Source organism: Thalia democratica, chromosome 4 (assembly GCF_965202585.1).
Source record: "Thalia democratica chromosome 4, ktThaDemo2.hap1.1, whole genome shotgun sequence".
Classification (NCBI taxonomy): domain Eukaryota; kingdom Metazoa; phylum Chordata; class Thaliacea; order Salpida; family Salpidae; genus Thalia; species Thalia democratica.
The window spans coordinates 60,320,067-60,346,281 of NC_139168.1; the positions used below are offsets into that span (position 1 = coordinate 60,320,067).

At 25.4% G+C, this 26,215-nt stretch overlaps 1 protein-coding gene across 1 annotated transcript; it reads right to left on the reverse strand.

Annotated features, from left to right (window-relative positions):
- Positions 1 to 24,944, reverse strand: LOC145834341 (uncharacterized). The gene is made up of 15 exons (XM_082941751.1): positions 24,619 to 24,944; positions 24,478 to 24,546; positions 22,503 to 22,745; positions 15,278 to 15,499; positions 13,536 to 13,855; positions 12,428 to 12,587; positions 8,779 to 8,923; positions 8,502 to 8,587; positions 5,380 to 5,439; positions 4,164 to 4,238; positions 3,469 to 3,591; positions 3,029 to 3,223; positions 1,867 to 2,004; positions 1,071 to 1,382; positions 1 to 564 (listed from the first exon to the last, which is right to left on the reverse strand). Exons 1-15 carry the CDS (start codon positions 24,931 to 24,933, stop codon positions 487 to 489), a joined length of 2,541 nt encoding a protein of 846 aa, XP_082797877.1. The 5' UTR covers positions 24,934 to 24,944; the 3' UTR covers positions 1 to 486.
- Positions 24,945 to 26,215: the final 1,271 nt, after the last annotated feature.

Consider the following 26,215-nt stretch of genomic DNA (forward strand, 5'->3'; position numbering starts at 1 on the left):
TAAGCTAGTGGGTTGCTTTGTTATTAATTAAATTAACTTCATCCGATCGACTAACAAGACAAAAAATATATCTATAGAGCTTTAGCAAAACTTCTATGAATGTCAATATCAATAAACAACATTAATATACAATTTTGTTAGATGTGGCTAATACGAACAAAATGTTTATTTATAAACGAAAAAAAAAAGCTACCTATTTTTAATATATTTATAAAATTGTGTGATAAACTTTCTAAAATTTAGTTCAATTTTGTTTCAAATCTATGTCAAATAACTACATCACATTATAATCAAATAACACTTGTGACTTAAAGTAAAAATACTTGAGAACCACTCATCGAAAATGTAAAACATGATGACTGCTTCAAAGAGTTTACTAAAAACTTAAATTAAAAAAACATGCTTATATTAAAAATATTCTTTATCTTCTGGTACAACCAAACAAAACGTTCTATTTTTAATGAAACTCTTTCACATAGGTCACTATTATTTTGAAAAGGAGCTCATCAGCTTTCGCATTTCTTGCATTTGTTCTTTCAACAGGTCAACTTCAGATTTCCACTCCTGATAAATTAATTGTCAAAAAATAAGTAGAACTTTGTCCAAGTAGTTAAAAATTCCGTATACTTTTGATTTTTATTTCAAATTTGTTTAATAGAAAGTAGGCAATAAAAAGACAAAGAATAGATGTCTGTTTTTATCGTCGCAACTGTTAAATCGGTTCGTTTTAAAATAAGAAAAAAAAAAAACTATTTAGTATGTAATTGTGCATAAGTGCAGAGCAAAATTTACATTAAGTTATTTTCACACTATAATTTCTTACTCTGCTATTAAGTATTTTTCTCTAGTTTTCTTAGCTTTTTATCATATTTTTATTTTATAACATGCAAAAGAAATAGAAACTCATAATCTTTTATTAAAAAATCAACTTTAAACATCAACATTGTCCTAGGACCAACTACTTTGAGCGCTTATTTTGTGATTCAATAAACAATCTACATATGGTTATAGTTTGGAAAAAGATATAAAAAAATAAATGTTATCAAAACATAATAGCTTTAGCAACCAACTTTATTGCTGTTAACATCTGCAGAAGTCACTTCTTCGTTGTTGACGACTTCGAAATTTTGAACTTCATCGTCAACATCAATTGCGTCACTATTAACATCTGACACGGGTTCTCCAATGCGTTTACTCATCTCATACATCTCATATTTCTTCAGCTTCTCTCTACATTTAGCTATTTTGTTTTTCAGTTTTGTTCTTTCGGCCTTGTGGTCCTTTATGTTTCTGGCTAGCGTTCTGGTATTAGCTTTTTCTTCTTTGAGTTCTTTTTCCAGTTTTTTGCTTTTCAGCTCCAATTTTGTACGTTCGTGATCAGTCTTTAAGATTTATAATAGTTAATTTAATTTATTTTCACTAATATGATTATTAAACACTAACTTAGTAGTCCTATACTAAATTTTAGTAATTAGGTATGACATTACTATAAAAGATATTTGTACAGTAAACGTTGTGGGGAGAAGATTATTTTTTAAACCTGCCAATGAAAAATTTAGTACGAGTCTTGGAAAAAGTACCAGATAAAACAAAAGTTAGTTTTAATAAAACGCTCCAAAGAGTTTAACCCAAAAATATAACATAATTTTATGATGTTTTAATCATTAAAGAAATTTAAACAAAATTTTATAATGTCGTAGACATTACAATAAAATAAGAAAAAAAATTCTTACGAAAATTAAATATACAAACAACATATTATTTAAAACTCTTTAGACTTAAAATATGTTTGTTTCACTAAAAGTATGATATTATTGTTATTTATATTTAATAAACATATTTCAAAAAAGAGATAAATCAAATTACATTGACAAACTGTTTCTTTGCATCAAGTAGTTGTTCTGTTAATTTCTCACTTTGTTTGTTCTTTTGAGCTAACAACTTCTTCAACTCATTATTTCGACTTTTCAAAGATAAACATTTTTCTTTCCAGCATTCCAAATTCTGTTTAGAGTTTTCAAGAAATACTGTTTATAAAGCATACTTCAAAAAGATGTTTTTATTAGTCAAATAATGTTGCATTTAGCAGGGTTCGTGCGCAAATTTTTTAAAATTTAGTCTGATTTTGACCGATTTAGCATGATATTTCTTAAAGTAAAGAAAAATTCCCTTTACAAGTCATTTTGGGTATCGGAGAGTCTTAAATTAGTACTATTGTAGTCTCTGACTTTTCAATTATGTTGAGTTTTAAAAATCTATAAAAAGCAACTTGTTAGTCAAAGCTTAAGTTAAATAACAAACTTAGTACAACTCAATAAAATAAGACTAAATTGTAAAAAAGATGAACTAGTCAAACTTATTCAAAAAAGTTAGTTATTTTATACCAAAATTAGGAAACAAATCACTTTTGTGTTTAAAAGCATTTTAAAGATATAATTTTAAGTAATAAACTAAAAAGAAATAAAAGTTTTAAAGAAACTTATGATAACTTTATGGTCAAAAATTAAAAACCTCGTTAAAGTTTTCAAGACTACTAAAATTATCTAAAAAATGAACAAATATTTTCAATTATCAATTTAAATATATTCAATATTAGAACTTTTAAAGTAATATTTTAACTTGAGTATTATAAAATATTTTACTTTACCATGTTTATATACCTCGCTCCATTCTAAAGTTATTTTGAAAGTCTTAAATAATACAAAAATAAACTTAATCGAAAAACACTGTTTTTATTAATAGTAAATTGTAAAACCTAGTCTACTTTTGACCTACGTCTACTAATGATTTTTAACATAATTAGCTAAATCTACTTATACTTTTGAAGCTTTTTGATACCAATATTTTTAAAAGCGTTAAAATTACTAAAGTATCAAAAGCTTTCCTACCCTATAAATTTTAAAAAAATTAAAAAAAAACTTTTTACAGTTTATATTCATTAATAAAAACTAGAACTACCTAAATGATTTAATTACGTAAAAAACAAACATACTTAAACCTAAACCAAAGTATGCTAATTATGACTTACATCAGGTTCAGGGCTTTGAACGGTGTTTGGAGCTTGCAAAGAAGGATCGAAACAAGATTCGAAATCAATCAAGTCAAGATCAGAGCTGCAGCCAGAAGCATTCGGAACTCCATCATCAGTTGATTGTAAGAAAGATGCGGAACTTTGGCCATACGAAGAAACTGGAATTAAATTCGCAGAACTTTCTGCAACCACCTAAATGTACCATAGTTTCAAAAAAACGTGAAAAATATATTAGAAAGAATAAATATCAAAAATAAACACTATTAGCTAGATTAATAAATCAGTTTTGATTCCACCAAAAATGTTTAAAAACTTTTAAAAAGTATAAAATGCATATGATTTTTTGACTACAATTTAAATTAATCTAATTTTGATTCTTGGTGTAAAAGAATAACCATAGTTTAAACCAAGAAATATTTAATACTTTAAAAACTAACATTAGCTGTAGTTGGACTAAAATCCAGTATCTGTTTTTTTACAGGAGACTTTTGAACTTGAACATTTTTTCTCTTTTTAGCCACTTGATTTGAAGAACTTGATGAAGGTTCATCACCACCAATCTGATAATACATTAATTTGTATATTGTGGTCAGTTTAGAGATTAAAACTCCGATATTTTACAAACTTATTTATTTTTAGGATTTAAAGCCCATTGGTTATTATAACTTTGAGTATCGACTTTAGATATAAAAACTTTTTTAATACAACACTTAATTAAATGAGTTTTTTTAATTTTTATCATGACTAAAATTTAATTTAGTTTTACACTATATAATTGTTTTTCTAAAAGCAATAAATCAGAAGATATTATTTTATTACTTTGCACCGAAAATCAATTACAACAGTATACGTGGGGTAAAAATATTTTTAATAAAAAATTATAGTGTTCTCTACATATCACTACTACATCGTAATTTTTTTTTTAAATCTTCGTATTTTTGTTTAACCGACTATATAACCTGCAAGTTTTTTTTTTTCAATTTCTTGCACACCAAAAATACATTATACACTTTGGTATATTTAATTTAAATATTTTAATGAGTTTAATTAAAAATTCGTTAGAAATAATAAAAGTTATCAAAATTGTAGAAAAAAATTCTTAACAGAAAATTCTGCTATAAAGAAATCTTACTATTGTAACTTGATGACACGTTTCATTTAGTGTTGTGCTTTCAGACAAACCATCGTTAACTATCATCAATGAATTCTATAAAAGAGTTTATTAAAACTAGTATACAAAACTTTATCAAACTTTTTCACCACTAAACCATTTAATCAATGTAGCTTTTTTAATCACTTCTAGATTTTTTTAACTCTTTCCAGGTTTTCTAATCTTATTCAAAGTTTTTTCGATGAACTAGTTTTCCAGACAGCTAAGTTTAAAAATAAAACTTAATAGAAAGAGGTGTTTGTATTAGTTTAAAGATAATAAAAAAAGTATTGTGTTGGTGCTACTATAAGTTAGTTTTATTCTATCGCAATCTGCAGTATTTTTTTTGAATCAAATTCTTTTAAGTCTTATTCATAACTTATGAACATCTTGGAACCTTTTTAGAAAGTTATAATTTTTTTATCTTAAGGTATTTTAAGCGTTAGCACTTAAATAACTAAGTAGTATTGTTACCTATTTGAAATTTGAAAACAGATTATAAAATTGTTTTAGTTTGTAACAAATAAAGCATTAGATGATTTTTCTAAAACACTTTCATTGAGTGCTTTTTAAGATGTTAAATACTGACAGTAACTAATATTAAGAATAATTTTAATAGCTGTTACGCTAGTAAAAATCACTTTTGCTTATGGTACATATACATATGATATACTTAAGCTTTAAAATTAATTTTGTATACTACTTCCTTTACCATAATAAATTTATTGGTTTACATAATGAGTTAACTTATTTTATCTAAGAAAATTCTAAGTTTAAACAAAAGTATCGAAAGCCAGTTGTAAACTATAGAATATTTTTATTAAATATTTTTTCCTTCTGTTTAAAGATGATTTTTAAAAGATTACTAATAATTTAATTTTATAATGCACAATTACCAACAACAATTTGATAAACATTGTTAGACAAAAAAAAAGTGAAATATTTAAGATATTCAATCCATTATTGTTTATAAAACCGGGATTTTTCTAAAATATACCAAATTATAGATTTTTCCATTTTTTTACCAGCGTTTTAATTACATGAATTTACACGCATCCAGAATAAATAGCCCTGTAATTAATTTTAATAAGTCTTTAAAACTATAAATAAGTATAAAATAAACCTTGTCTTTTGATCAAAAATAAGTTATTTTTTTGTTACAACATTACACATACAAATAATAATAAACAAAAATAACATTAGCTTCATCTGCAGAACTGAGCAAGTCATCGGTGTCCGACTCTTCGGCTCTCTTTGCCTGAAATATTAGAAATGAGTTAGCACTTATTTTAACTTGTTTAAACATGTTTCTGTAAGTTATGTCAGAAAACGTACTACAATAAGTTATATTTACTTTTATTAAAGCAATCACTCAGACTTGTATGATTTTTTCAAAGCTACACAGAGTTTTTGAAAAAAAACTGTTTAAGTTGCTAGACTCACTATTTTGCAGTCTTTTAGTAAACTAGCTAAGTTGTTCAATTTATCAACAAAATTTGTAATGAAACTACTGTTTTTTACTTATTATCTTAATGTTTTGAATGTCGAGTATGTAGAGTCAGTGTACAAAATAACAGTATATGAAAGTATATATTAATACCTATGTATGGAAGTTGAATTGCAGCTGTGTGCAATCAACTAAAACACTGAACAAAATAGTTATTTTTTTTCATTGATTTTTAGTATATAGCACTGATATTGAAATTTTGCATTAAGTTATAATTAGATCTGTTTTTAGAACTGCATGTTGTATGTATATAAGTATTAAGAGTTTTTATTTAACAATACTTAATTGTTTTAAAGCTCTTAAAAAACTTTAAAGTTAACATTATTTAAAGTTTTAAAGTATTTTCACCTAAACTTAAATTGTTATAAAGTTCTAATTATTTCTAAGTGATTTGTAAAAGTAACTTTTAATTTTGAAATAGAGCTATATAGAATATTGTTTTGTAGTTATTTTTTACAATAGATACATCGCTCACACTGTATAGTCTGATTTGTATTAAGTAGACTAGATAGACTTTAGTAATTATAAGATAGTAATTAAACAAGGCATTATTTAGTTCTGATTATTAGTCTTAACAAATTAAGTGATCAACAATTCAAGTTACTTACTACATTTTTAAAAGAAACAAAAAACATCATTAAATCCACTAATTATTCTACAAGGTATGGAAATAGAATGATTATTATGTAATATATAAAACCTAAATGAAAGTTATGAGGTAATTGTGATAAAATTTTTGAAATACAAAGTTGTATTTTACATTACTTATTTTTACTGATAAAAAGAAAACTTTCTAATAAGTATATAAAAGCTGTATTTTTCTTTAATTAGTGAGGAACTTATTATAATTGAAACAATTATTTTTATAAAAACACTAGTTTTATTATAACTATATAATTATATTAATTATAATTAAACTAATTATAATATAATAAGTATTTATAAAACACACTACTTCGAAAAGTTTTGAGTGAAAAAACATTTTAAATATATAGACCAGGGGTCGGCAAACTGCGGCCCGCGGGCCACATAAAAAATTTTATTCAACTAGTTTAATATACTAATATTTTTGAAAACACAAAAATAAAATTTTAGTGTTATATTTTAAGAATATTCGATCGCCTAAATTTTATTTGTTCAAAAAAATTGTCTTTAATTACTCTTTTATAGCACATAAAAAACGTTTCTTTTTGACCTGCCGACCCCTGATATAGACTAAAGATCTTAAAATTTAAACAAAAAAAAAATTTCTTATAGAGCTAAAAGTATTGTTAAGCAGTTAGTACTTTAGTTACACTGAAAATGAAATAGAAAGTTATACAAAAACAAACTCTCTTCGTAAGGTAATATGCTTATAATAAAAAAAGTTCTGAACAAAAAATGAGACTATATCATAAACAACATCAAAGTTTCATATTTTTCTTCAACTCTTTGCAGAAAATATCAATGTATAAATTTACTGACTTTTCCCACTAAGTTACAGCCATGTTTTTAGTTATAATTTATGTTTATTTGTAAACAACTCAGAATTTACGATCATATAAAACTTAAATAAAAACTCGAAATAACAGTTTAATATATGTAAATCATTGTAAAGTCTTTACTTCAGTATTTACGTAATATTTTACATATTTAAAATGAGGAATACTATATGCGTAAATTAAGATTAGATTAACTAAATTAAACTATTTTTTTAGTTTAGATTAGTAGAACTTGCTCGAGATCTTTTCAGACTGAAAAAATTTCATACACTTTTCATCATTTGAATATTTCATTTAATAATTTTTTTATTTAAATAATGTATACATACTATATTTTCTATCTTGCTTTTTAATTATAACGTATTAATGTGAAAACATTTTAACTTGTACTTTTGTAATGAAACTAACATTTCATTTTAATATTTTAAAGCTCGTGAATAAATATGTAATTTTTTGTAACAATAAAAGCTTTTCCAAAATATTTTTCATTATTCTCAAAACAAGCTTTTCCAAATTTACTTAAAAGCGGATGTTGTAAACTGTTTTACGCAGATTTCGTGACGTGTTTCCAGTTTTGAAAAAAAAAAAAAATTTTTTATTGTTAGGAGTTACATTTGTTTTAGTGCTTATAAAACGGAATTTGACTTTCATTTACTCACAGTAGCAGTTTCGGCAGAGCATTCGGCAAGTGAGCTTTAAGTTAAGATGCATTTTAAGCACGTTAGATTTAAGAACTAATGTTTTCTTGTGTGTTTAACTTTAGTTCTCGTATAGAGTGATGTAATTGTATCTTTGTGTTGTTTAGTTTATGTAAATAAAATATAAGTGTTGTTTTGATTGTTGTACTAATCTACTTTACTAATCCCTATTACCCCCCTTTAACATCTCTGTAACGAGACACTTTTATTATTTTTTGGCATATGTCCAATTGTGTTTAAACTTTTATAATAAAAAAATCTTACTTAATAATGAAAATGTTATAATAAAAATACAAGTAGAAAATACTTAAATATTGTTAACCACCCTTATGCTATAACTGATTGTGTAAAAATCTTTAAAAATTAAATTAAAATGTCAAGTGTTATTAAAGAAGTGAAAATGTTTTTAGAGGTATAGCAATATAATAAACTAAACTGTTTTCTATTTAAAATTGTAAAACTGATACTTAGCATAAACGTTAAATAGATAAAAAAGAAGAAGAAAGTTTTCAAGTATTTGATTGGAAAACTTTAACAATAATGAATTTTTCACAAAACTCGCTAATAATTCCCTTCGTATTTGTAAAATTCATATGATAACTCAAACTCAAGTATGCCGTAAAATAACACAAACCCTGCGAGTAACATCTAGTAGACTGGCTTTTGCTCGATCCTTGTATATTTTCTGCTCGTTATCAAGTAGTTTTTGCCATTGCTCTTCTATTTTTAAAAGTTCATTAATTGTTTTTAATCTTTATTTTTTTAAATAATACATAAGCAAAAACTTTAATATTGTTATATCATACAAAAATCAATACAGAAACTTTTAATTAATTATTTTTAAAGTTTTATTTGCTACAACTGTTTATGACTCTATGATCAAAAAATATATACATCGCAAAAGTACTTACTTAGAATACGGTTGAGAAAATCAATTTCAACTTGAGGATATTTTTCAAGAATGAGGTTCATTTGTTCAACCTTATACAACATATAAGCTTCTTCATATATTTCTGTACTGTTTTCAGCTAGGTCTGGAGAACCAGAAATCTTCCTCTAAAATTTAAAAAAGGTACTTAAATAAACTTGAACAAAGAGCATGTTAACTTCAGTAAATAAGTAACTTTTTTAACCCCACTTTTTTTTTTCAAGAATTAAATCTAGAAAAATTATGCTATCGTTCAAAATAAGGGTTAGCAACTTTTTTAGTCAGCGAGTCCAAATCACAAAAAAAAAGTTTTTCTCGAGCAAGAATTATTTAAATAAAGGTTTTGTAATTTTGAATATTTTACTTAAAAAAAATTAAATACTCTCTAAAAGCAAAATCACAATCAAATAACCTTTTAATGACTACTATTTCCAGAGTTGCCAAATTTTTTGAGAATCTTTTTCCAGGCTTTTTGAATTTCTTCTAGGTTTAGTATAAAACTATGTTAAAGGTAAAAAACTGTCTTAAATAGTATAAAAGATATTGTAAAGATACTGTCAATCTACTTTAAATGTGTTTTTTAATAAAAAAAATTTGATGATTACCAAAAAAACATTGTCTACATGGTAGATTTTTTGTGTCAAATCCAAATCTCATTACTTTACATTTTAAAGCTGTATAAAATTCCAGACTTTTTCAGGTTTTTTAGTGATTTTCGTTCAAAATTCAGGCTTTTTTCAAAATTTCTCAAATTTCAGGTTTTTCCAGTTTTTTTAAAGCCTAAATTGCCAAATTTTAGTTTTTTCGAGGATTCCAGGCTTTTTGGCAACCTGTATTTTGTACTGAAATTAAAGAAATCAAATTTCAATATTTTTCTTATAAAAAAGTTTTTTTTTCTTCTAGTTTCTTTCAAGCTAAAAAATAAGTCACGGTAAGAGATTTCTGCCAACTTAGCAGATCCGGCCCACGAGTCACACATTATCCACCCATTTTTTAAAGGCTATAAAATTGGAAGCTAAGAATATTGAATTTAAATAATTTGTGGCAATTATAAAACTTCTATTTTTAATGTGCAACATTACTTGTTTTAATGGTTAAGGTAAGAAAAAATAGTTGTTTTATTTCAATCTATAAAAAGATTTGCAATTTTTAAGCTATGCTTCAAAATAACTATATTTCTTTATTTAAAATTATAATACTATATTTAATAATTTAGTTGACTCTTTTAATGATAACACAATACAAAATAGTATTTAACTAAATGCATTAATTAGGTCTTTAATTAGTATTTTTTTTAAATCAAATGCAATTGAAGACTTATTTTTACTTTTAAATTTACAAAAAAAAACTTTAGGTTTTCAAAATATACTTTTGTTAAGTTTGTATACAAATTATAAAAGTAAGAGTTTTAAAATGTTGTAAGGTCAATAAATATTTAAAAAGATTAATTAATAATGACAAACAAAATAGCTACACTGAAGCTAAAGGGGCAAAAGGAAGGTCGAGAAGCTTTTTTAGAAAACTTAAGTTGGTTCTTATATGAAAAACAAAGTTTGAACTATAAGCTCATTTTTTACTAAATATAGAACTTGTATTTAATTTTTGAGATATAGTCAGATTTGAAAAACGTTTACGAACGAAAAACCTAAAAGCTTTTTAATGTCAATTTTCTCAGATATTCAAAAATAGTGTCTCTCTTTTTTGAGCTATAGAGCTCAAATTTTCAGGAAACAGTTCATCAAAAGTTTAAAAGCTGTTGCATGTTGGAACTTTATTTAACAAAAAAAAAATGGTAGATAAATATTCAAAAAAGGTTGTTTTTGAATTTTGTTTTTTTAAGAACTTCTTTCTGCAAATAAATGATTAAAGTATTAGTAATTGATTGTATTAAATGAAGAATAAGATAGGTTTTAAGTCAAATATTAAGTAAAAGTAATTTTAATTTCACCAACTTTAATCCCTTATTCTTGAAAAATTTTATTTTTTTATTTTGTTTGGCATTTTCTAAAAGTTAAAATAATTTACAAAATAAGATTACCTTTTAAAAACTAACTTAACCCCTTATGGCCTAAAGGGTTAATAATCGCTTTAGTTAATTTTAAAATGTTTAAAAGTTATATAAATTATCTATGGCCAATTAATTATCAATTAATTGAAATTTAGAACAATTTTTGAAAACTCATTAATAAGCAAAAGTATCTGACAAAATAAAACTTACAAAGTTATCTATCTAGACCAGGGTTTCCCAAAGTGGGCCTAGTGGCCCCCTTGGAGGTCATGAGCAACAAAGGGGCCACAGGGGGGCCCTGAGGTTATAAATTGAAACTAACACTAGGTATTCTAGAGTTGATGATGAACAGCAAAAAAAGTTTCTAAGTGTATTTAATGGTAGTTTTTTGAATAATCTTGTTGGAGGGTGCCATAGCTTTTTAACTTCTTTAAAGGGGCCTTTTGAAAAAAAGCTTGGGAAACCCTGATATAGACTTTACTATCTCAAAATTTCAATTAAATTGCAACTCAGCTTAACAAAAATTTAGTAATAAAATATACAACCAATTAAATCCTTTTAATATTTTTCAAACTTAACGAATTATCAACATAAAAAATCAGTAATTAGCTTAAACACCAAACATTATTTGATCTACCGTGTCTTCAAGTATCAGCACATATGAAAAATTATAAATACGTTATCGTTCGCCTGAAGCACCGCCCTGGTTTGGTGGGCCAGGACGGTCGTGCGAAGAGTTGGGATTAAGGGTCGAGGGTCTTTTCTGAATGCCTAGCTCTTTTAAACGAGGACTACTGCGCGTGCCGTCGTCGTCACCTAGCGCCGATCGTATGTTCTCTTTAGAGAACATACCTTTGTTAGTCTTATTCGGTTGGCTCATACTAGTATAGATAGTTGACAAGTTAATAAACGCACTATCACTTGAATATAAACACGATGTACTTTAAGAATAAAACACGTTTTGGTTTCTCAAACAACGTTAATTGAAAGTTACTCTACGTTAATTACACTTAAATTAAATAAGTCTAGATTAGATTAGAAGCTGCTTATACTTTACCAATAAGTAAACTTAAACTTGGGTAAATCTAACTTATTTGAAGTCAACAGAATATTAAACTTTTACAAAATTTATTAAACAACACAAATTAATACAAGAAATAGAACTTGAATGCCAAATCAATGTAAAATACTCACGAAATAAGAATAGAACCTTCTAGCTCGAGTGGCTGCACGACTGAACGTCGTTTCGCCACAATGATTCAAGAAGTAAACAAATCAGAAAAAACCCCTAATTAGAAACAACTCTAAACCGCTACCAAGCGGTTACAACGTTATAGTAAATACAACAGCACAGAAAACTAAAGATGAAAAACTAATATTAGTTTTTTTTAATGTATTAATCCTAGTTTTTATAAAACTAAACTAATCTAACTCTCAAATAACACTTAAGCTATAAATTTTAAACTATATTTAACTTATAACTGCTTTTAAAAAATTTATATTAAGTTTGTTTTTATATCAATGTTTACTTAATATTTAGTTCTAAAAAACTGTATTGATTACTTTTTCTGACTTGTAATAAAAACACTACAACAAATTAAAGATAGACTTAATTAAGACTTACAGGTCTTAGTTGCAACCTAGAATCATTGTCTGGTTCTATGTACGACATCAAAGTGTACAGTTTGTGACTTTTGTAGTATTTGGGTGGCAACGGTCCACTGTGGTCGACTACTCCTTCCAAAAAATATGACATTTTTGCGGATGAAAATTTTTCGGCGTTTCTGTATTTAAAAATATACATTTTCTTTAAGTACTTTTACTTTAATAAAATGATAAAAAATTATAAAATAGAATTAAAACTATATAATTTGCATTCAAAAGAGCAGGTATAGTTAATTCTTTAGTCAGATGTGGTTGCAAAGTTACATTAGAGGTTAGTGTACATCAGAATTTCCCAAAATCGGCCAGGAGGTCATAATTTGAAACTAAATATTCTGGAGTTGATGATGAAAGCAAAAAAAAAAGAAAAAAAAAGGTCTAAGGTGTTTTAAAGGTAGTTTTGAAACTTATACTAGATATGCTGGAGTTGATAATGAGAGAAAAAAAAAAGTTTTAGGTGTTTTTAATCGTAGTTATTAAGTAATCTTGTTGGAGGGGGTCCTAGCTTTTTTAATTTTTTTAAAGGGGCCGCCTTTTGAAAAAAAGTTTGGGAAACCCTGGTGTATATCATCAAATGTATATTAGTTCAAATTTTTACATTCAGGTCCTAATTATAAATTATTTTGCTTTCAACACTTTATAAGTATTTTAGTGAAATGTTAAGCTATTTTCAGAGATTCTTGATTTTGTTCAAGGAATTTAAGAAAGTAATTATTTTAGATTTTTTTCATACTTCAGTTTTATCTTTAGATTATAAGAGGACTAGAAAACTCTTAAATAAATCTTTTTACATTTTGATTAAATTATAATACTACTTTTTTTAACTCCTTCAATAAAACTTTCTTTAAAAACTCAATGAAAGAACTTGTTGTTTGTTAAGTAAAAAAATAAATAGAATTTTAGTACTTAAAGTTAGTAAAACTAATATAACACATAGCTCTATTGTACTTAAAAAACACAAGTCTAAATTTATGAAAATAAAAATTTTGTTTTAGAAAACTTTAAAAATTATAGAGCTTATAACACGTATACGAAATGTTTCTAATGCATTATTATTTTACTTTACTAACTTGCAAAAAGCGATTTGCAGATTGTGCTTAACTTTGCATGAAGGGTAGTGACAGTACATCTTGGCCTTAAAAAATGGCAAAGTTGACTTCCTTGAGTCTTTCTTTTTCAAGTGCCTGTAGTTCAGCCATACGTGGCAAGTCATGTTTGGTACCTGCTTTATGTAATCGGCCAACCTTCTGATATAATCTTCTTTAACTTCCCATTTTTGCAAGTCAACTATTTCTGATATTTTTTCCTTATTTAGTATCCAGCTGAAATCTTCTTTCGGTTTTACTTTTCTGACATTTGCTAGATGTTTGTTGGCTCGTATTGGACTCTCCTGTTAATTTAATTCTTATTTAATCTATAGTCAGAGTTCACACTGAAATTTTGAAAAAAAAAATTATAGGTAAATTCATAAAATATAGCAAATTTATAGGAAAATCATCAAAAAAAATTTTTACATGTTATGAACATATTTTTAAGGTAAATAAAATAAAACATATCAATAAGCGTTTATAAGCACGGTCTTAATAATAAATTTATGAAAGCTTCAAGGTTTTTGAACTCTAATTTTAGTTAAATAAGCAAACTTTAGATAAATTGTGTTTAATATAAAAAAGAAAAAATTATCTGCTAGGTCATCCATAGAGTCACACTTTTGTACTGAGATTTAAAAGCATTTGATTTTAAAATATCATTAACTTTTTTTACGTGTTTTTTCGCCATGCGGTATTGCTGTTTTGGCTTTCAAATTTCAATCACCAAGCAAAAAAATCGTAATTTATAGGGATTTTTAAGAAAATTGCAAATTTATAGGGATTTATAGGGAAGTGGGAACCCTGTATAGTTTTCATAATATAGTTTTTAAGTTTAGTAACACGGTTTTAAATATTCTAAAATAAATGAGATCAAACTCATATTGAAATGAAAACAAATTTACATAATTTCAGGTTTATTAAACAATCAAACTGCCTTTAGAAATAATCAAAAACTGATACAAGCGAAATTTCATACAACATTTACAAGTTATATTCAGTAGTAATCTAATTGAAATTAAATTTATTAGGCTAGCTATGTTTGTAAAAATATTCTACATAAAATAAAAAGCTCAACAAATTAAATAATGTACAGCAATTTTACGAATATAGCTATCCTAAAGAATGAAGTTTGAATTAATTTACAACATCAAAAATTTTGTAAATTTTGCATTAACTCCTACTTGTATCAGAAAATGGGTCATTCGATGTCCACCCTCACTATAACTGTTAGTTGCTTTATCAACTAAAATATTATTTTTAATCTTCATCATATAGTTATTAAATATTCAGATTTCTACCAATATATTACAAAACGTGCCATCTAAAATTCCAATTTTTTATAACTGCTAAGTTTTTTGTCTTAGATATAAAAGTTTAAAAAATAGTTATAAGCAACGTTAAGTTTCCTACACATTTGAGTTTTTAACTTTAAATCTAAATAAAAAACTTCATTAAATTTTTTAAGAAAAAAGCATTGCTTCATCACGTTATACTTGTACCATTAAATTAACCTAGTTATATAAAAATAACTCAACAACTAGCTAAATTTCTAGTTTAGAAAAAAATAGTGTTTACAATACAAAAGAATTAACTTTACTTTTTTAATACTGTCACACCAACACAATATACCCTTTCACTTCTTTACTTTTATATAGTTAAAATATTGTTAATTTTTAATTGTTGCAATAAAATCTATATAAAAAATTACAATAAAATCATACCATCAATTCATCCGAAAATTTATGATCGTCTTCTATAATCTGGACCTGCAATGGATACAAAGGTGCTAGAGGCTGTACTGACAAACTATTTTCATCTTTTTTTCTTTTCAGATTAACAGTAACCATTTTCATTTTATTTGCTTTCGTGCAATCTTTATTTGTACTGTTGCTGTCTTTACATAAATCAACTTCCACAGTAGCTGGTGTGTTGCCTTTACTATTCTGTTTGTATTTTGTAAACATCTTAGATGGCTATACTTTGAGTTTTAGAAGTAACAGTTACAGTTCTCAATTTAGGTTCAAGGAGTATTAAATAAATAAGTCTGTTATAAAACAATGTTTCACTTTATTAAACTTATTCAGTAACAGCTGAAGTTTGAGTAAAAGTAACTTAAATTTATAACTAGTAGAAAATAATAAAACTATTTAAACTAATTAGAAAAAACTACTTAAGAAAATCTACTTTAAATATATAATTTGAAATTTGTTTAAATACTAGTTAAAAAAATAAGTTTAAGCTCTATGACTTAGTTCTATAATGATAGTTATAGGCTAGCTATGGGCCGAAAACCGTTATGGTATTGTGGATAAAAAATAAGTTTACGTACATTCAGGGTTCGTGAGCGAATTTTTTTTCATTTAGCCTGATTGAGATCGATTTAGCCTGATATCTTTTTTTAAGTAATGAAAATCCCCTTTAGAAATCATTTTCGGTATTGGTTACTATTTAATAAGTACTATCGTAGACTCCGACTTTAACAAGTTTTATCTCAAAATTGATTATGAGCTTTAAAAACCTACAAAAAGCAATTTAATAAAATTAATTGGACTAAATTGTGAAAAGGGTGATTGAACAAACAGTTAAGTTGTTTTAATTCAAACTGTTAGGTTACGTGATTTTTCAAATTAGGTCAATTCAAATTCCTGCAATTCAAATTCTTAAACTTTGCTATATCTCTAAATGTAAACTGAAGTTTAGAAAAATAAAAATAGGGACATTGATCTGATTAAAAAGATCATGATTATGAAAATAAAATTATAAAAAATTCTTATAATAAAAATTTTTTGAAGAGAATACTAAAAATATTTATTTTTTTAAGTTTTCAAATTATATGTTGACAAATAAATTGAATTTGAAAATAATAAAAAATGCACATATAGGTCTGATTGTTATAATCATGATGGTTAAACGAAATCAAAAAAATAATTAAAATAAATAATTGATTTTTGCTTCAAAAATCGGAATTCAAATAGTCAGAATTTGAATTGTCTGAATTTTAATGTCGTGCACTCAAACTGTAATGTTTCAACTGTATAATTCTTAATTAACTTTCATAATTATGACGTATGCAATCTACTCAAAACAAGATTAAAAAATACTTAAATTTCTATTTGAAACTCAAAAGTTTCAAGTAGTGATCTACCAAGTCCAAAATTTTTTTCGGATTCGACCGAATTCGAGTCTTATTTTCAAATTTGGATTCGGCCGAATCCGAGTCAGAGTCCAAATATTAAGGTTTTATAAACTTTAATTGCTTTTGAATCCTTTATGTCCCAGAGTTTCATAGAATTATAATCATCAAGGCTAGTTTGCCTGATAGCTTCAAGCTTTCTTTTCTTCAGAGGTTCGGGTGCAGCACAACTTCATCTTTGTCTAAAAATTCACTTTGAGACTTTTTGTAACTCGCGCTGTGTTGAGTTTTCAAATGCTCGTGCATGAAAGAGGTTGTATAAGACTTAGACTTGCTACTTCCTCTCTTTATCTTAGCTCCGCAGATACTGCATACTGCGATGGAGTTACCTTCCAAACTTATAGTAAAGTATTACCAGACTATTGAAGACATTATTTATACTGTAAAACAAAAATAACTATAGAATAATAATATGACAGTATCATAAAACTAAAATGAACTAAATCTTAATTCTAAATAACACTTTAATTTCTATGTTGTGTAAACTATACTTTGATAAAGCTGTTAATATAGGTCGTAATAGTTTTGTTCTTAAATTATGTTTTTATTTAAATAAAACATTTTATGGACACATGAAAAAATTCTATTTTAAACTACTATGCAAAACATGATGCTACAAAATACAAACCAATATATCTTTAAATAATTATTAAGGACATGCTATTAAAAAGCTCAAGCTTTATTTATACTGACCTAGTGAGTCAAACTTATTTCATGAAATTAACAATTTAATTATATTCTATTTTAGCATTTGTATATATTTACATTCCTAACATAATAAAAAAAAGGAAAAAATTAAATATAAGTATAATATATATAATAATATAGAGCTAAAAATTTGCGAAAATCTGCTTCAATATAATTTATTTTTTTCTTATATTACCGATTAAATTTATTAATTTTTCTTGACATAAATTTTTGACATTAAGTAAAAATTTTAAATATAAATAAAACATTTCTAAAATCTACTAACATAATCTCCAAAATTAAAAAATTAAAAAATTAAGATTTATAAAATTGTGAGAATATATAAAATTATATTTATCATATACAAACTACCAACAACATTTACATTATTAAGGGTGGTCACTCTTAAAGTCAAAAAATCTGCCCTGAGTGACCTTAAACTGTCCTGAGTCACCTTGAGATTTTTCAAATCCTTAAAAAAAAATATCATCCTTTCGTCATCAATAAAAGTTAAGTTTTTAACAAAATTGGTTATAAAACAAATTATTGTAAATAATTCAACTAAATCTCATTCAATATATATAAATACTAGCCTAAAAATTTGACAGTCTTAAAACTACCCTGATGTACTTATTAAAAATTAAAACTACTATGAGTTTCCCAGAACCTCCAAGAGATTTTCTAAACTTTTAGAATACCCTATGCTTCCCTGAGTACCTTGAGTGTTTGGCAACCCTTGATTGCTATAATAAATAAAAGATAACCAACAAACTGTTTAAAAAAATATATTTTTTGTAAACTATACTTCTGCACTAAAAACAGTATAGAATCAGCCAAATCATTTATTTAAAGCTGATGTATTAAAAGATCTATAACAAATAAAGGTTTCCACTTATTGCTAAAAACAGGGTTGTCATATGTTTTTGGCAAATTTTCTCCAGTTTTTCAAAAATTCCTCCAGGTTTTCGAAAGTCCACGCTATTTGGTCTATTTTTAGTTTAAAGTTTATTTCAAGGTTAAAAACTGTCTTAAATTGTATGCAAACATTCAAAAGATACTGTAAAGCTGCTTTAAAACTGTTTTTTTTTAATAAAAAAATTGTGATGATGTGAAAAAATTATATCTATATGATGGATTTCATTGCGTCAAATCAGAATTTTACTACTTAACATATAAAAATTGTAAAATTCCAGGTTTTTCAGTGATTTTTGTTTAAAATTCCAGGTGTTTTAAGTTTCACAAACTCAAGATTTTTTCAGGTTTTTTAATCTAAATTGTCAAATATCAAGGATTCAGGTTTTATGGCAACTTTGTAAAGAGAATGGTATAACCTTAATTGTTTTAAGATTTTGTTTTCATAACAATCTTTTAATCCAAAAAATAGAGCATCAAATAAAAAAACTATTAAAAATTTGTGAGCTATGTTTGTTGGTGGACCAACATCCAAAGTCTCAGTTGGGTCTGGTTGACTGTCTGTGGGAAGATGTCAACCTGACCTTTTTTCCCCATTTTTTTTCTGCAGACGGGGTGACTTCCTAGCACGTTTATGCTTAAGACCCTATGCGGGCAGTTTGGTATTTGTATTATTTAAATTAGACATAATAAAAATAAAATCCTTTTACACTAACTTATTATAATGTATCAGTGAATTTTTATTTATCAATACTAAAGACTATTCTAGACTACATGATATAAAATAGGCAATATAGTATGGGTGAAGTATCTATTATACAAAAGAACCACGTAACAATTTTATAAAATTTCTTTCTCAAAAAATATAAGCTGCTTTCAAAACTTTTAAAAATCACTAGGCAAATATTTTTTAATGAAATTTTGCATAATTGATTTTAAGCCTTATTTATCATAACTGCAGCAAGCTCTAAAAATTCTCGTAATATTCAGAGTACAACAATGAATAATTAAATTAGTTGTAGCAGTTCATTGCAAATTAATTAAGATTTTATTGTTAAGGGATTTTTTACTTTTAGAACATTGTTTTTCAAATAAATGTTATAATGTTTGAAGTCATAACATACATATCAAAAATTAAAATTAACAGTTATATATATAAAATATTATCAAAAAATATATAGATAAAAGTATTCAAGCATCTGCTTTAATGTTACATGTTTAAGTTGCATTTTTTTTTTGTTTAGATAATGCAGCAGTTCATAACAACGAGCAAACATAAAATAACTAAACATATGATGAATAAATAATAGCGGTAAACCAAAAAGCTGAGATTAAACGCCTAAACTGTTTACTTAGTTTTATTTGTGAGTCTAACAAAAACAATATATCATAGTTTTTATACTGTGTGCAAAACTCTAAATCAAAATTGATAATGCTTTTATAAGTGAGAAAGCCCATTTTTTAATCCACTCAAGCGTAAACTCATTAACTAGTTTTACTTTTCATTTGACTTTTGACAAAAAGTTAAGTAAAATTCAAAAAGTTTAAAGTGGTCTACAAAGTCCAAAATTTTGGATTTGGCCGAGTCCGAATCTGAATCTTATTTTGAAATTAGGATTTGGCCGAAGCCGAAACCAATCTTATTTTGAAACTTAGGATTCGGCCGAATCCGAGTCCAAATCTTTCTAGTTTCTAGCATTTGTTTTAACAAATACTGACTGATTTTGTCTTTAATAAGTAAATTTGTATTTAGAAATAAATTCACATCTCAATTTGATCATTAAAAAAAATGTAAATAAAAATGGTAAGAACCACTAAAAAAAATTAGTCACAGTCTTATAAAAGCACTTTGAAGAGATCTTTCGTTTATCAAAAAACAAACATTTTCAATTCTTATTCAAATATCATTCTTTTTCAATAAGAATTGAAAATGTGTGTTTTTTAATAAACGAAAGATCTCTTCAAAGTGCTTGTATAAAACTGTGACTGATTTTTTTAATGGTTCTTACCATTTTTATTTATGTTTATCTAAAATTCAATCCTGTCCGGTCTTTAAAATCAAAAGAGGAAGACTACCTTCATCCCATTTTAATTTTTTTTTTTAATGTTTTTATTTTTTTTAATAGAAAATTTTCAAGAACTTGAGCTGAGAAAAGATTGTCAAGTTAAAAAAAAAACTGATTTAGCCTGATGTTTTTCAACGTTTTCCAAAAAAACTGATTTAGCCTGATTTGGCCTGATGCGCACAAACCCTGTACATTGTACATATTACGTTGCAGTGAAAATAATTATAAACATTGTGATACAACCAACAATAAATTAAATAAACAAATAATAAACAAAATAAACATATAAAATAAAATATTTTTTTGTTTTAATTTCTTTGTCTGCTTTGATTTCATAAATTATTGTTTTTCCCTTTCTTTTAGTCTTTTGTGTATAGTAGATTGCCAATTAAAGCGGTCATTTGCAAGCAACTCTAACTATACATTTCTATTATTCAAGCTTTCAAAGTCACGCTTGTATACATCCTTAAAACTTAGTTCTTTAACTTTGTTCTTTTGACAGCTTTTGCTATCTCCTTTTTCTCACATATCCAAGTTTTGCAGATTTGTTATTAATATAAATATTTACCAGATTAGTGCAAAATGCTTAACTTAATATTGCAATTAATGTATTGCTTCCATTTGTATCTAGAAAATTCCTTAACTTTTTTATGTGAGTTTTCATGATGCTATTGTAACCATACACACTGCTTTTAGAAGTACCTCCTGTGCTGCATTTGTAGTTTTTCTTCTGTTATTGATGTTACCGTTACTTTGTATCAATAATTTTTTTAATTTTTAACAGAACATAAGCTTTTTAGTCAGCCATTGCACATTGAATCTTGACATTATATATCTTGTTTTCTAGTTCTATAAATATTGTCTTAAGTTTTTTTGTTGTGTCTCTGTATTACCAATTTGATGTTACACATGCAATTATTAGACACAGTTTACAATTATTTTTAATTTTTTGAACATTATTAAGATTACAGTGCTGTTCTGAATTCAATGCATGTCTATACTATTTTTTCAAATATTTGACTGTTTCACAAAAGGGCAGGTTGAAATACGTTTTTCCTTGGTTTATTATACTTCTTTTTCATTTATCAAAATTTAATGTAGTTTTTAGCTTGTGTTGAAGGTGTCTTGTTGTATGCATATATTTTTTTTAATTAATATTTTGATTTTAGGTGGTTTAATAAGACAATTAATATCATTTTCCTTTGGTACTTTTATGATTTTAGAATGGGTTGAACTATTGCTTGCTTATGTATTTTCTTTTTCGCTGACTTGTGATTTATCTAAAATTACATCAAGAAAGTTGTACCGATATTTATGGTTATTTTAAATTCGTTTTTTTTAACATATTTGCTTTCTTTTTCATGCTTTTTGAATTCCAGTTATTTCTTTGTTCAATTATAACAAGTGTGTCATCCCTACACATATTTATAGATAAATTTATTTACTCAAACAACTTATATTTATCTAAAAGTATCTAAACTATTTTCTTAAATAGAAAGCTATATTTTACAGTTTATTTGGATGTGCATTTTATTAAAAGTAAATTCAGTAACTAATATATTTATCAGTGTTAAACTGCAAGTTTTCAATACCTTGTTTTAGTTTTCCATTTTATAGGTTTAATTTCTAAACAACTTAAAATTAATCTTTTAACTACTAGTTTTCAAACCTTGATGAAATTTTTTAAGTTAATTATAACAAAATTTTTCATCAAACTTTTTCAAATAAGTTCTTCTTAGGTATATTTTTTAAGTATAATTTAGTTTTTAATATTTTATTAGCTACAAATACAGTTTGTTAATTCAAGTTTAGCCTTAATTTCTACAATTATGTTGGTTTTAACATTCAGAATTGAATTATTACCAAGTTCTTTGATAAAGTAAAAACTTATAACTAAAAGTATGTACATCTTTGATTTCATATATTAAACAACTTTTAAACATTAAACTATTACAAAAACAACTACAATAGTTTTATTGAAACAGGTTAAATAATTTTACATATAACAGTATATAATGCTACAAAAAATAATAAAAATTTAAGATTTTTTTTTATTTTTCTGTTTATAATATTTTTTACATCACAAACCTTGTTACTTTCACCATTCTTTCTTTTAAATATTTCATCTTCAACTTTCTGTTTTAAATCACTACTACTCACATGCCAATTTTGGCTGATGTTACTAACAAGATATGGGATGCAGTCTTCAGCCTCTTTAATTTTCATTCCAGTGTAAAGCAGCAGCTTTGCCCCTTCAATGAATTCTCCTTTTCTAACAAAAGAAAGAAAATCTACGTCAACCGCCGCTTTTATGAACTGTTTTTTGTTGTTCTGAAACATAAAAATCAGTATACATACAGCACATAAGCTATCAAACCCAGGTTTTTCTACAGATTTAATTATGACACAGTTACTAAGTATTATTACTCTCATCTAAAAATAACAGCAACATCACAGTTTTTATTTATACTTAACGATGAGTATTTAATTGAATACTAAACACAATTAACAAAAATTATCATTATATAAATTTCAAAATAAAGTTTATTTTTATGTACATTATTTTAATAATTAAGTTTATTATTATTGTACATCTATTAAGTTGTAATAGAGCAGTGCAAAAAAGCATCAACTTCAACCGTAATTTATACTTAAACACCAGCTTATAAACTTACTAAGTATTTACTTTTCCGTAATTCAATAAACATACTAAAGTAGTGTTTATCAAAGATTAAACATGGACATAAATCATTTGTTCTTTCTTACAAATAAAGGAAGGAAAAACTTTATTAAAGTTTTTTAAAGCAAAACTAGTAAAAAATAGCATGTATGTTGTAATGAAAAAGTATTATTATTTAATGATCTAAGCTTTTTTTATTAACACCATGAAAACATTTCAATTAGAAATTAAGACTTAAATACAAAAAAATTTGCAGTGAATTTTAACAACATAAATTTCGGAATAAAAAATTTACTGTTTAAACTGGATTTTTCGAATATATTAACTTATAGAATAAAATATACTTAAAATTATTTGAAGTAGATAATTTATTAATCATTATTCAAAAGAAAAAGTTGTTTTCAATAACTAAAAATTTAAGAATAAACAAAGTACATGGTTGCCACTGATCAAGCTGAGAAAAATTTCCTGACTTTTTCCTGACTTTTTACAAAAATTTTCCTGACTTTTCTAAATCAAACTCTTAAATTAAACTTATTCTAAAATACATAATCTAACACTTGAAACTATATAAAGCGTTCAATCTAATTTTAATACAGGTTAAAAACAACAGTTTTTTGCTGAATTCTATCATCAAACTTCCAGTACATCACTTGAACCAATTGTGTATGATTGATGTTTGTAATAAACAGCTCTATCAGCAAAATACTTGTATTATTACCTTATAAACACAGCTTGTCTGAAAAAAGACGAAATTTTTTAGCATTTCCTAGCATAAATGTATCTAGATAAACAAACGACATGTAAGTAACTGCTTAGTTATAAAGAACTCAATTATTTACTTAAACAAAAAATATTTTGGTTCTAAAATTATGCTAGATAAACTTTTGTGTATATATCACAGTTTCACTATGGAAGTGTCCTTGCTACAGATCATCAATATTAAAAAGCTTACAAAATCTGCTTGTTCAAGTAGGGTTCTTGTTCAATATGTTGATAGAAAATTTATGCAGTTTTATTAAGGATATTTTACTAATTTATACCAGATGAAGGCATTGAAAATTAAATCAAATATTTTTGTAAATTTCTAGGAAAATTTTGAAATTTTTTCTGAGTTTAATAGACTTTTAATTAATTTTTACCATTTGAAGACTTTGAAAAACAAGGAATTTTGTAAATTTAAACTGACAAAATCTGACTTTTTTTAAATTTAATCAAATTTCCTGACTTTTCCTGACTTTTTTTCAAAACCCCCCATTTTTTCCTGACTTTTCCTGACTATTGTAATTTTTTAAAAATTTTCCTGACTTTTCCTGACCGAGTGGCAACCCTGAAAGTATAAAATACAAAACTTATAACATTTTTTCTTAATATCTAACTAACCTTTACATAGTTACCTAAATTTTTTATAGTTGACTCTTTCAAAAAGCTATTTGATTCATACTTCTGCACCTATGAATAAAAAACAAAATTATTATTATAAATGTTTTTATTTATCTGAAAAACTTTAGAAAACAATCATACCTGCTGAAGGCCAACTTTAAAAGTATCAGTAATACATGGTTTTTTAGTAATAGATTTTAAAATATTTTCAAGGCGTGAAATTCTAGACTTTAGATGTTTCTTGTTTTCATTCCAGTACTTCTTTATGGAACTCTGTATTTTCGATTTTTCCCTCTTAGATCTTTTTTTCAAATTAATTTCATCTACTATTGCTGTAATTGCAACATTTTCTTCTCCTGTACTAATCGAATTTAAAAAACTTACTTTGACTGCTGCATACACAAATATATTCTCATTTTCTTTTATTTTACTAATTAAGCTTGAATTTTTATACATATCAAATGAAAATAAATCTGAAAATAATAAATTAATTTCAATAACTATTAAATATATTTCCTTTTTTTCATAAATTAATTGTATAATTATAACAGCTAACCATTATTATTTTTAAGTCAAGTTTTTTAAATTTCTAAAACAGTTTATAAAAAAACTAAAATGTTTATTTAATAAAAATACCTAAAGATACATCACTTTCATGACTAAATTTTATTAGTTACAACTAGTAGGTATGATAACTAAAAAGTCATATTTGATTTTAAAATGTTATGAGTGTAATATAGTAACACAGTATCTCACATAAATAATATAATATCATTTAAAATTTTCAGTATAAAAAATAGGTAGGTGTCAAAAAGGGTCACTTTTGCACAAATAATATTTTGCAAGAAGAGTCACTTTTACACAAAGACACTTATGCACTGGTAAAAGCTTTTTTTTCTACTTTAATTTACTTAATTTATTTTTTTTTTACTTTAACAGTTACCAACTCTTACCCTTGGCAAGTAACTTTTTTTTTCTTCTTCTTATTATCATTTTTCTTTTTTTTTACTATCACTGCTTCCCCTAACCGTTACCCTTGGCCAGTAATTTTTTTAAATATATTTTTTTTCTTTTACTTAATTTATTTTTTTACTATCACTGTTACCCTTAACCTTTACACTTGTTTGGTAATTTATTTATTAAAAATTTAATATTTTTTAGTTCTCTTGCAAAAATGTCACTTGTGCAAAAATAAGAAAAAATGTCTTCATGCAAAAGTTACCCCTCAGGCACGAGTGATTTTGTGCAAAAATTTATTGTTCAAAAAATATTAACAGGGTTGCTATTGATTTAAGCAAAAAAGTCAGTATGGAGGTTTAAAAAAATTCACTTACATCAAGCTAACTTGAGTCACCCTGAACTTTTAAGAAAATACAAAACTAAGTATGTGAAAAAACTGAAAAAATACTGTTAATCAAGCTTAAATAATTAAAATACCAAAACAATAACTAAAAAACAACTCCCATAGTTTGCAACTCCCATAAGAAACCTATTACTGCCTTCGACTTTGACCGGCTATATCTCAAAAATTATTTCGAATTTTTAAAAGCTGTAAAAAACATCTTGTAGCTTAGTAAAACCTATATAAAATAAGATCAAAAACCAAAAAAAAAGGTGTTTACCCCTACGAACACTCAACAATTTATATATCACTTGAAGTTATTAAAAATAAAAATAAAATTCCAATTTTAATAACAGACACTAAATGAACCATTTAAAGAGCAACATTAGTTATATT

Bases quoted from the DNA above. Each gene is read 5' to 3' on its own strand.
- LOC145834341 (XM_082941751.1), bottom strand. From the start codon at position 24,933: ATGTATAAAAATTCAAGCTTAATTAGTAAAATAAAAGAAAATGAGAAT. The intron at 24,547-24,618 runs GTATGATTGTTT...TTTTATTCATAG, and splicing joins TTAAAGTTGGCCTTCAGCAG to GTGCAGAAGTATGAATCAAA. The intron at 2,005-3,028 runs GTAAGTCATAAT...AACTCTAAACAG, and splicing joins TTCAAAGCCCTGAACCTGAT to AATTTGGAATGCTGGAAAGA.